Here is a 13,059-nt window from a genome sequence, read left to right on the forward strand (position 1 = left end):
TTGTCTAGGCCATTGCAGTTGTTCAGATGGTAAATCAGCCCACTCTGTAACTGTTACAGTTCACAGGGAGTGCTGGTGTCAGACTAAATATGATGTATAATGAATGCAATGCTACCTAAATAACATCTTCCTTTTATTTGAGGGGAAAAATCTTTGATTTTTCCAGAGGTGTCCATCAGATCTGAGTCTTACTTACCTCTGTCTTGAACCAATATCTTTCCTACCTGCTTTTGCATACCCACAGTAATTATCCCTCTGCCTCTTTCAACACACAGAATTAACAAACAATTCATTGTTCAGTACAGAAAATCAGATGACTTTCATTGTCATGCGTTTGCTTTTTAGATTGATAATGAAGAATATGGGGAAGCTTTGTCTTTAGCTCAAACATATGGCCTTGACTCTGATCTTGTATACCAGAGACAGTGGAGGAAGTCAGCTGTTAATGTTGCTTCAATTCAAGACTACTTGGTGCGTTTGTGTTTTGTGATTTTTTTTTTTTTAGGCTTTCTTATCAGACTGTCTGTGTTATCTTTGCAGAAATGGAGTTTTCAATTGTGTTATGATTTATGCAATGTAAATTGGTGGAAGTTTGAAGAACTGTTCTGAAAATTCAATTTCATGTCATGTGTAAGAGAGCAGTTTAACTGACGGCCTGATCTAGAAACCTTGGCGGTTAATGAAAGTCTTTTGGAATATCTTCTGTCTTCTGTTAATAGCAACACACTTCCTGTGTGTAATCTCTTCCTCCACATGCAGCAGTAGATTATTGCCTGGCAAATGAAGAATAATAATTGGAAATACCAACTGTTTAAACTTCAAGGTATTACAAAAAATATATTGGGAAGATGAAGTTGGCATCAGTAGCTGTATCACAAAGTTTGAATAAAAAAATTTACAGTGAACACTGCAAACTGTAACTGATCTTTTCAGTAGAATTCAACCTGGGTTTTTTTTGGCTTGGAGGAAAGATTTCTAACTCAGCAGAAAAATGGTGTTGAAGTTGTACAACCTCATGGTTGTGGCAAACTATTAGTAATAGAAATATACTATTACTATAGAATAGTAATATATAGTTTAGTATTAGAATAGTAGATAGAGTATAGTTTAGTAATATAGGTATATTAGTGTATGTATAATAGTATAGATAGGTATGTTAGTCTAGGCTAAAGTATTACAAGAGATCAAGAGAAGTGTATTCTGGTTTTTTTTCAAGGCAGATATTGACTGAATATCAATATTTAGCCATTCTGTATGTGATCTGCAATGTCGATGAAAGATCAGCAGATAAGGCAAATACGTTTTGTAATTCTGGTGCCTTTTCTGTCACAGAATCTTAGTGGCATGTGAAGAGGATGGTATTGAAAATTATTGTAGTGCTATTTATGGTTTATACATTTATACATTTGGTTTATAATTTACGTGATTTATGTATTCTACCCCCAAACCATCACATTTTATTTAGTGTAAAAAGGAGTGATGTTAATTAGAAACTACAAATAATAACTTCTGTTCCAGTTGTTGTGGAAGTTCTTCTAAATAATTTGATATTTCCATGCCCTTTTCAGCCACATATATATTCCCCTCTGAGGGAATTGTGTTTATTGTATTCTCATCTCTTTTGTTGGTTTGCATTGTCAGTCGCCAGGGGAGCTTGACATTTTCTTAAGTGGAAAAAAATACATGAGAAAACTTTACCTTAATCTCTGATTCCATTGCTTTGGATTGGAGCATGTAACGTTGTGTCTGTGCTCTTGTTGTTGGATAGAGCAAAATCAAGAAACGTGCATGGGTTCTTCATGAGTGCTTGGAGAGAGTTCCAGAAAATGCAGATGCTGCTAAGAAGCTGCTTCAGTATGGCTTGAAAGGCACAGACTTGGAGGCTCTTGTGGCCATAGGAAAAGGAGAAGATGGTGGCAGGTTTGGGAAGAGTATTTTTTTCTTTGTTTTCTTTTTAAAGAATGATGTATAAAGTATTTTATAGTAATTTGGTAATTTTGTTTTTCTGATCAACCGCTAGTGAAAATACTGATAAGCTTTTGCAGGACATAAAGAAAGGTCATGCTTTGACTCAGATTATCCTATAGATGTCCATAAAGTGCCTATACATTTTATCTCTGTATGTATATAAAATACAGTGTTCATTGTAAATATATGCCCTGTAATTTCTTCATCAGAGCGAATTTATTATGTAATATTTTACTATGAGAGTCTGTTTCTCTTGTGCTTCTGAAAGCTGCAACTGACCCTACAAATGTGTTTGGTTATGTCTTAATTGTGTTCATCAGGCAGAAACAAGACACAGTAGAGACAAATCTCTTCAGTGTTCAATTTCTATTGAAACTGAAATAGAAAGAGGCTGTTGTTTCTTTGTGCAGTCTTCTATTACCATTGTGTGCTGGAGAGCTGCTGCCAATCCAGCTGCTGGCTGTGGAATTTAGAAACTTCTATCAAGTTCGGTTTTGGGTTCTTTTTGGGAGGGAGTAGAAACAGGAGTTGATGTCTCTTGTTGGCTTGGGAAGAATCCCTGCTTGTTTAAAACACAAAAATTGACTATTTTTCTATAAATGTGCCGGTTTTTAGTCAAAACATAGACAAAAAACTGTTTTAACATCTCTTAAAAAATGATTTCATTTTTTTTCCCCTCTTCATTGCTTAGATTGTTGATTTTGTCTTCCAGATTCATCTTACCAGGAGAAGTGGATATTGAAATTCCCTATGAAGACCTGTCACCAGATGAAGAAATGGATACTAGAAAGGAAAAGGAGGCCAAGAAGCGTCAAGAACTGCTATTATCAGTAAACTTCTCAAAGTAAATGAAATGTTAAGCCATGTTTTATTCAGAATTATAAGTTTATAATAACTACACAGTTGCAAGAACATAATTACTCATATATATAATTCCTACTAGAAAAGTGGTTTAAATTTTAATTGGCATTATATTGTATCAAAGTTCTCTGTATATATTTCTTGATATATCCCAGTGCACAAAGTCATTAAAATGTGTAACCTTTGTCTTCATATTCATGTGACATAAAATATTAATGGCAAACGTGAAAATTCCTGTTCTGAACACAGGCTGACCCTGGAACAGAAGGAGCTCTGCCGTAGCAGGCTGAAGCTGTTAACTTACCTTGATCGCCTTGAGACCTATGAGGTGAGTTCTTCTTCTCAGGTATTCCTTCTGCAACTTCTGCATCACATCATCTTACCCTTTTTTGTTATTTATTGTGGTATTAATGTTTATGGCCTTGTTGAAAGGCTACAATCTATCACTGGAGAGAAGTAAAGTGTTTTCTGTTCAAGTGACTGTTTCTTCTGCTTCACTGTCTCAAAAGGATGGCTTCTAATTTTGAGAGGTGCAGTTGGGCAAAAGCCTGCTTTGAACATCCTGTGTCTGCAGGGAGTTGAGTTATGCAACTGCATGGGATGTAGAGTTCAGGCAGGATTACTGTGATATCCCTGTCAGTGAAATTGACAAGTTCTGTGCAGGCTCTCTTAACAAACCTTTTTCTTCCATGAGCTTACAAAAGTGAAAGTTTTTGGAATGTCAAACTATTTTACTAAGGTTTTAAGTTTGCAGTTGCCAATGCACACGCTCCCATTATGGCTTTTACCATATCCCTGTAATTAATCATGTCTAAACCTTAATTAAAATAAGGCAGAAAATTGTCTTATCAACCAGAAATGCGTCTTGTTTTTTTCATACTGAAACAAAAAACCCAGCATACTTTTCAGCATATATCGCATACTTCCTCATCCTGGGATAAAAAGATGTGTGGACTTTTTGATGCTTTTGTAAGTCTTGTATGTATAAAAAAGCAGTCTTTTTTTTTTTTTTTTTTTTTTTTAAGGAAATCCTTGGAGGGCCTCATGCAGCTGAGCATTATGATGGAGAATTCTTTAAGAAGTTCAGAAATCAGAATATTGTACTTTCAGCAAGAACTTATGCTCGGGTATTAATATTTATGTTGCTAGAATCCAATGTTGTTTTGATATTGCTCTTTGCACTAAAGTGCTTTTTCCTCCTCCCTTTGAACTTGGTTGAATCTCAATGGAAATTTAAGAGGTGGTGTCTTTGTTTGATTTTAAATAAATAAATGCTGTGACTCTGACCTTGTTTTTTTTGTTGCTAAAGAAAATTTAAAAATGAACTGTTTGTTGTATGATCCCAACTTTCTTGCTCATTTTCAGTCTAAATCAGTCTTAAGCTCTGCAACTTACTGTTCTGTTCTTCAGGAAAGCAATGTCAGAGCCCTGGAAATTTTGTTCACTTTCCATGGATCAGCTTTACTTCCACACAGACAGGCGATTCTCTCCAATTTCCCAGAGACTACTTCACCACACGAGTATGCTTTGCTGTTACCTGAAGCTTGGTAAGGGTGCATCAATAGATACTAACTTAGAGAGAGAAGGTTTTTAGATTAATACATAAATTAGTTTCCATGTATGGCAGTCTGCTATTGGTTATTATCTGGAATCAAGAGAGCAGTTTTGTCTGTGTGGGTTTGACTTAACCAGTCATCACTTTCTGCTTTACTTTGTGCCATTTGTGGCACACACACTTTGTGCCACTTTCTGCTTTACATTGTGCCATCCTTTTGGTCATTAACAGGAAAGTAGGGATCTTAAAGTTTCTTTGCTCTGTTACATACCTAAGAGGGAACATGGACTTTTCCGACCTGAAACTGCCCAGTTTTTGACATGTGTAGTACAGGTCTTTAATTGGTTTGTGGTAACAGCCAGTGTTAGGAAAAGAATAATACAAGTGTTTAGGTCCCTGGAAGCAAATACATTTTTCTGGATTTATTTTGTGAAGTAATTTAACACTTAAGCAGTCAGTAACTTCAGAATCATTAATCTTCTTGGTACTGATTCTTGCTCAGCTTTGTAAGGTAGAAATATGAAAAGCTTTGAATACAATTTTCTTACTATTTCATTTCAGGATAAAAGGTTATTTTGCTGTAAATTTCATCTAAATTTTTCTAAGAGAGTCTTCCTTGAACATCATAATTAAGTTCTGTATATTAATTAGAAGAACTTTTTGCTTTTAGAGTGTTTCTTTTCAACACTTCAGTCATGATATTAGTTTTGAAGCATATTGTTCAGTGCTCATAAAGAGGTGGACAGATTTCATTATTTGGTATTTTATAATAGGACTTTGAAGCCTTACTTAAGAGGGAGAGTTTTTGCAGGAGCTAATAGAATTTTTTGTAGTCTTCCATTATTATAGTTAAGCTTTTCACTTCAAGGTTTTGCCAGTCCCATTTGTGCAATTCTCCTTTTACAATAGGGTTTTTCAATTCATCAAGTTATTCCCCTGAAACTTCTCCTAATTCAAAATACTTACCAGTTTTGTTGTCCCTGAAGAGAAAGAACAGTATTTCATGATAAATTATGGTTCCCTTTTTATTTGTTGGTGGTATCAGGAACACATTTAGTGATTTAGTTAAGGTATGAAAACACTTGTTTTATCCTTTTCTTTAAGGTAAAAGTTAGGACCATGAACAGAAGTTATTGAAGTGTTTATAAAATTGGTAGAACATATTCCAATTTTTCTCTTTTTTTAAGGTTTAGAATGTGAGACATAGGGAAGAATGGTCATCTTAAGTGTGGTTATGATCCATTGTTGGTCATAAATAGGGTCCTTCTGTTTCTGAAGGGTTATTTATTCTTGGTTTTGTTGTTTTGGTTTTTTTTTAATTTTTTTTTTTTTTTTACTTTGTTGTTTGGTTTGTTTACAAAACTGACTTATGTGCCAAGAGACAAGATGACAGCTAAAATAAAACATTTCACTAGTGATCTGGTAGTAAAGATGTGAAGTTATGGGGTAAGAACTTAGTTTTGTCTGCTATTGAAAAATGAAAGTCTATATTTTGAATCTTTATTCTCATAGCAGACAGAACTTTCCAGTGCTAGGATCAGGTATGTGCAGATCCACACTTTGTATGCCCCAGACTGCAGAACAGATGATACTGTGTGTCTTTTGAAGGTTTTGTCTTTGGATAACTACAAAATGAGGATGAGATTGACACAAATATCATATCCTTATAAAACCAAAAATACACTGTATATTTGGTATGACCTTTTTCTAAAACTGTCTCTCTGTTGCAAAACTGATTGTTCACATAATGTTAAATATACTCCGTAAACCAATACTTTAGTAATGTAATTAAATATGTAGTGATGACAGTATCTATTAATGAGACTAATGTACTAATGAAATAGGTTTAAGTTGTATAAAGTAAAATTTTCTTACTATTTTAAGGAGACTTCTGGCAATTTTTGTTTCATGTGAATCAAAGAGAATTGAAGTTCTTAGTAATTTTTTGTGACTTTATTGTCCTTGTAGCTCTGGTGGTTGTTTTTTAGGGAGTTTATTAGTATGGTAAAATTACTGACATTGTGTAGATAGATTGTCATTGTTATGAAATGCCATTTAAATAAGTGTGCTATCTAGTTTTCTTCATACTAGAAGACGGTATGTAGACACAATTTTCTGTAAATTAACTGATTGAGCAAGATTATGATACAATTTATTAATTCCCACAGAACATTAAAAAGTTTTAAGTAGTTAGTGTAACTAATATGCTTCTGAAGAAAAGAAAAATATTGCAGAAATATAAACCAAATGTTTTAATTGGTAGAAAAAATGTTGCAGCATTACCACACGCTCTCTTTACCTTCTGTAGCTTGTGATTTCAGGGGTCTGAGGACAAGCTGTGAATCAATCTCTATTGAACTTTGTCTTCAGGCAAATAGATTCTGAATCAGGAAAGGACTGTCTGGTTTTCCTTTTGAAATTTCACACTGTTGCAGTTGTGAAATAGGGTGTATCCTTCAGGAAGTGAGGTTTTTTCCTTTCAGTTGCAAAAAAGGCTGCTCTCTAGTGATTTTGTTTAGGTCCTTGTTTTTTCTGAAAATTTTTGATTGCAATATCTGCATGTGATGAGACCACTGACACAGATCAGCTCATGGCATTGCCTGTTCAAGAGTGCAGTCTGATCCAGTGGCCTTGCTTAAAGAGCACCTTGTTCATGCCTTGTTGATGCCTTTGTTTCTCAGTTTCCTGCAGCTCAGACCCCCTGCTGATCAGAAACGATTTTGGTGGAGGCATCTTCTACGTCTTCATATATGGCTCTCTGTGTGCGTGTGTAGGATGAAGTACTGTTTTGGATTTACCATATTGTATCTGTGTGCATTGCACACTTTGAACAATAAGGGGGTTGATTCCCAGCTGGAGCTCTGTGAGGTGACACTCATCCCTGTGGCAATTCACTACATTGCTTGATGCTCACTTAGTTCTTCCATCTCTAGGGGAATCTGGCAGAAGCAACACATGAGATTGTGTGGCAGGTGCTGCCTTGTTAGTGCATGGAACAGGTGAGGTGGGTAAACAGGCATCTCCAGCTACAGCCAGGGCAGAGCACTGGAACAGTTGCTTGCTGTGCACCCCATGAACATGAATACACATTCAAGTGCTATATATGAAGAACTTCCTAACCTGTAAGAAATGTTTTTGTAATGCTTGTGTTACAACAGTTCATCTGCGTCCTCCAGTTCAGCTGCCAGTTCTAAGTAAATTGGTAAATTCTAAGTACCTACTGAAAGAAAGGCTCCTTTGGTTAGTGCATTCTGTAGGCATAAAGCAGGTGTTTTTGTTGTACTTGAACATGTGATTTAGATTAGGATGGCATTTAAAGGGCAGTGTCACAAAAATTTGAGGTCTTGTCAGTCAAGGAAGAGCTGGCATAACAAATGGAGAAAAAAAGTAGATTTTTTTTTCCCTTTTGTGACAAATCATTAGGAAATACATACATTTTTTTCCTGTATCTGCTTGTAAAAAGTCTCAAATGGTAGATATCCTTTTGTTTCTCATTTTTGGGACATATTTTATAGTTTAGCTTCTTTTGGGGTTACTCAGAGCAGTTCAGGAGTTCTGTGTCTAAGCAGGGAATTTATTCATGAGACTCCTGCAAGTCTGTGATTTAAGTAAGCTCTACAGCTCCCTAGTTGAGAAGGAATCTGAAATACTAAGACACAGTGGTGGCTGTAAATGGTATTGGCTTCAAATTAGTATTGTGATAGACGGACATTAATATGTAATGTGTTTTTGCAGAATTTGGGTTGTAATGTTTTCCTACTTCTTTTCATATTATTTCTCAGCTTCTTTTATGTTGATGGTTCCTGTGTCTATGCTGTCTCTTATTGGGATTCATGCTCCTTCTCAAAGATCCATCAGATGCACAGACTACATCTGTTAGGGCAACTAGAATGAAGGTGGTAAAAGTTAAGGTGTTCAAAGGAGCTGATGGCTCTTTTTAATCTCTGTTTTAATAGCTATAGCTACTGTTCTTAATCTGTAGTTAAGACTGTTGCCCTGAGGTTTTAAAATGTGATCTAGGAAAACAGTGTTTTACTGCCATTATAAATACATAACCAGAGTATTTTTCCATTTTTTAAAGTTTCTTATCCTTTGTACTCGGCTTAACTGCTGTATTGTAACATTACTGCTCACATTTTCAACTCACAGAAGTCTGGAACTTCAAATGTATGTTTCCCTCAGCAGCCATAAGTCTGCTATATTGCACATTATGCTATAGTAAAAATCTTCCCCCTAAGATAGCAACTTTTTTATATGTTTCTGTGTTTTGGCTTCTTAACTTTCTCAAGTACTGGTGTTCGGTTGTGACATAAAGTGAATTTTTACTCGAGAGTTCTGGATGAACTCCATTTGCCTGATGAACTGGGATGGGAATGTGGAAGTATCTCCTAAAAACTTAGTGAAGGTTTTAAAACCTGAAAATTTCCATGTAGTTGACTTTCATCCATGAATGAGTAAGTACTACTAAGAGTTCAGAAGCAGTTAACTTCGCCTTTCCATAACGATATCTTCTCCTGAACTAGGTTTTTTAGTTATTGCCTGTGGCACAGCAGTTTCAATAAAGCTCTTAGAGCTTCATCTCTTCCCTTCCTTATATGTGCATATAAATAGGTTTGATAGTGGAACGTCTGTGGAACTGTCTAATATATAGTCCCCTCTTTTTCATTTTTTTTTTCTTGTGAAGCTAAACTGCCTTTGTTTTTGGTGTAATTCAGCGGTGTTCACGTTAAAAGAATTAATCTCCTGGTCAGTTCCCTTTTTGAATTTGCTTGAATTCATTTGTATAGTGCTACAGTGAAAATAATAAGGGCCTGTGTTTTATATGCATGTCTTTTATCTTTGCACTAACAGGAAGAAAAAAAACAGTTCAGAGGAAGAAATGTAAAGTTAAATGTAAAAGTTAATTTCAAGGATGTATTTGGTAGAAAAAAAACCAGCAGATCTTACCTTCTACTGTGAAGTAGAAAAAACAAGTTTTGAGAGAGAGTCATGATGACACTCATACTTTTGTCTGGATTGACTTCTGGTAGGAGTAGGAAAGGTTCTTGTCCATGTAAAAATAAAGCAGTGGTTTGGAGGAAGAGAGGCTCTTCTGCAAGCTGCTTTTGTGCCAATCTGTGATAACAACAGGAATAGCTCATTTATAACCAGGAGGCTGCTGCAGACAGTGAGCTGGCAAAAGTACCACAGATGTTGGCTGTGAGGAGTTTTTGAAGAAGAGAATGAGAACTTGAAGCCATGAGGGAGCTGTGGAGAGCATGAACTGTCAGGGAGGAAGGAGGGAAGTTTCCAGAACCTGCTGTGCTGGAGCTGAGCTGTCATTTAGCTGAGAGAGCTGCGTATGTCCAGCATGGAGAAGGTTTCAGGCCAGGAGCAGCCTTCACATAACTTCCTGTAGCTTGTGAGTTAAACTGTGGCTGTGCTATTTATCCACAAAACATTGACAGGATCTCCTTTGTATTTCGGGCTAGTTAATGCTGGACTTGTCCTGACTTCATCTACCATGTGTGTCTTTTGCCTGCATGGTCCTGAACTGCAGTTTGGCTTGCCTTGTCCAATCTTCTGATGAGGTGTACTGCTGCCATTGTCTCATCTTTCATTGTTCTTTTACAGAGTTTAGAATAAAATTTCTCCAGGAACATTTATTATGCTTTATAAATGTGCACTTCTGAAGTAGTATTTTCATGATTTGGTGGCAGACGGCTTTGATCTTACTTGGAGTTCAGCTTTGTCTTTAAAATAGCTTTCACAAAATCAAAATGGGCTATTGCCTCACACTTTTAATTGTATACACGAAGAAAAAACCTGCAGTGAGCTTCTGAACTGTACTTGTGTGGTGTTAGCTGACTTTTCTGATGTTTAGATTATTCATTCTAGGTTGTTTAGGAAAGAAGAAAGTTTCCTCTCCCCAAATTTTATTGGAGGTTAACCACATCATTAAAACATAGCTTGCTTTGTTTATATGAAACGAGTTATAACTTTCTTCTCTGGTGGCAGAGCTGCTTTAGAAGACCTGTCACTGCGGTGTGCACGGCAGGGGTTCTGGAGGTTAGCTGACTGTGGCAGCCAAAAGCTGTGGGATACCTTTTCACCAGTTTATGCAGATCAGCTTTCCCAAAATGCAGGATATTTCAGGCAGCAGCTGCGCTTCAGTCTTGATCAATTTGTCATGTCCTATGCATATTTCTGGAAAATGAAGCACTTCTCTCTCTGCCCACCACTTCTGTATCCCGTAGTATATTGAGCAATTGGAAACCTAAAGATACATATAATCAGTTCTGTAGTTGCATTTACTAATTCATTGTTCAAATACTATAATGAAAGAGAAGAATGTTTTCATGCAATGTGAACAATGCAATACATATCACAGCTGTTTGAGACTGTATATCTGGGATGCATTTCTTATATTTCATCCTCAGGTATGGAGTAATTGTGACATAACAAAACTGTTCTAGAGACATAAGAATTGCAGAGCAACAGAAAGTGGTGTTGATTTGTCCGTTGCTATCTGAGAAGATACAGACTTTGGACAAATGAGTTTCTAAATCAAATTAAAAAAGAATATTTTAGTTATGTTATGTATGTAACACACAGGCTTCCAAATGAGGAATAAATGAGTGTTTCTAACTATTTTCTCAGACAAGGCGACATGTTTAAAAAACACAGCAAAGATTAATCTACTTCCAAAATGCCCCAAACCTACCTCTAAAAACATCAGTGTCTTTCACCAAAAAGATACTGTTTCATAAATGTGTTGGGGCAAATTGCACTTTGCATTCAATGGGGATGAGTTTACAAGGGAAAAAATTTAAACAAAAAATATTCTGAATTTTCAACTTGAAGAGTCCTAGAGACAGACCTGTTGTAAGAAATGCTTCAAAGGGGGAAATAAAGCAAACCCACACAGTTGGTATTGGTAATGGACTGAATTGGAATCTGACCTTAAAACTGAGTTAGACCTTCCGATTTTGAAAGCCTGTCCTTGGAGAGAAAATAATCTGCAGGTTTCAATAAATGCATTTGGTATGATACAGACACTACAATAGCATGGACTTCTTTTGTCAAAGAAAAGAATGGGAAGAATTGCCAAGCCAACGTAAACAATAGAGGGAAAAGAGCAATATGGGAAAAGTCAGCTCTTTTTGAAGAAGCAGAGTTGAATACCACCATAATCAGTCAATTTACTGGATTCCAATCATATTTATTCTACTGTTGAAAAGAGAGAATGTTAAAAGGCGGAGGAGAAGCAGTGGCTCAGGAAAAATAAAAAATACTTCCCAGCCATGCTAATATTTACATTCAATTTTACAGTATGGCACAGCTGATAGTTTTGTTAGTTGGGAAAGAAAGGCACCTGCATGAGTGACTGCAGTGATCTGTCAGCAGCCATGTCTGGAATTCCAGGTGCACAGGAATGGAGGCTTAACCTGCACGTGTCTCTGACCTCTGTGGGGTTTCAGTTACAAAAACAAACTTGCAGAGTTGTGTAGCACAAGGAGAGTAAGCTTTGGATCCAGTGTACAGTGCATAGACAGCAGGCTGCCTGTGCATTCTGAATTCACACTTCAGCCCTGCTAGATCTCTGTCTGGTGTGCAGGGCGTGTGTGGGGGTTCTGGTGTGCCCCCATTCAGCTGGATTTGATGTAAAGGTGTTGTAAACAAAGTGTTGTAGAAAAATGTGAATTCTGCCTCTTTTTCAGATAAGTGTTCATGTCTGTACCTCTTTGTCTCATCTGTATGCATGTTTTTGAATTTTCAGACTGCAATGGTATTTTGACACCTGAAGTCTTTTTCAGCTGACTTGCTTCCATTTTAACAACTAGTTTTCCAGAGTTTTGTTGCTCTCTGTTTCTGCATGAGTCACTGAAATTATTGAGAATAGAAATCCAAGGGGAAAAAATAGTCTGTGCTGAAGCATAAGTATCAGTTAAGAACAAACCTTGTGATAAATGTTGAGATAAGTACAGCATTCTAATCTTTGCCTTTATAGAGGGCTTAGGTACAGGGATGTTTCATCCTTTGTTTGTGTCAAGACTGGCTTTTTCCAGTCCTTGTATGGAATTTCAAATACAAGAGTTTTTATTAGCTCTTCAGAATGAGGAAAGGTAGTAAGGGACAATTGGATACAGTCATGTAGGGGGGCAAGAGGAAGTTACGTATTTTATTAGTATTGTTGAGAAGGTGAATGGAGTTAGGAGTCAGCTCTGAGTGCTGTGGGTTCTGCTAGTGTGTTTTTTGTGTGTGTGTGTTCGTGTTCGGAGCTCACCAAGAAACTTACCTGTTAAGAGTGACTTTGCATAAATGCTGATTTATACTAGGATGAAAAATCTAAATATCTTGCAGCTATATTTTTATTGGTAGTGTTTTCTTTAAGCATTTAGAGAATATGGTTTCTGAATGCTGCTTGACTCTTGGTGAGAATTTAAAAATCTAAAATTCCTCTCTCAACTTATTCCAGTGGTGAGCCTGAATACTTTTAAAAAGGCAAATGGAGCCAGAGCAGAAAATACTTCAAAAAGTATTTTCCATGGCTTATCCATACACCTGACTTAAAATATTTAATTTTTTCTGCTGTGAAAAGGGAAAAAAGATAGAGGTAGACATTTTGCAGTCAAGATTGCACTGCATGACAATTCTTTCCCATGAAATGAAAAATCTTTCCCTCTGTAGTGTTC

The 13,059-nt window shown here is 36.4% G+C and overlaps 1 protein-coding gene across 1 annotated transcript in view; it reads left to right on the forward strand.

The window, feature by feature from the left end:
- Nucleotides 1–13,059, forward strand: part of NBAS (NBAS subunit of NRZ tethering complex) — a 161,549-nt gene that overhangs the window by 25,513 nt on the left and 122,977 nt on the right. Inside the window, exons 16-21 of the mRNA XM_041421181.1 lie at nt 346–471; nt 1,769–1,920; nt 2,681–2,812; nt 3,079–3,157; nt 3,855–3,956; nt 4,240–4,376. Of these exons, the coding sequence (XP_041277115.1) occupies nt 346–471; nt 1,769–1,920; nt 2,681–2,812; nt 3,079–3,157; nt 3,855–3,956; nt 4,240–4,376 (728 nt within the window). The remainder of the gene's footprint in view (nt 1–345; nt 472–1,768; nt 1,921–2,680; nt 2,813–3,078; nt 3,158–3,854; nt 3,957–4,239; nt 4,377–13,059) is intronic.

Source organism: Onychostruthus taczanowskii, unplaced genomic scaffold, assembly GCF_017590055.1.
Source record: "Onychostruthus taczanowskii isolate IOZ18803 unplaced genomic scaffold, ASM1759005v1 scaffold11, whole genome shotgun sequence".
In the NCBI taxonomy this organism is placed as follows: Eukaryota; Metazoa; Chordata; class Aves; order Passeriformes; family Passeridae; genus Onychostruthus; species Onychostruthus taczanowskii.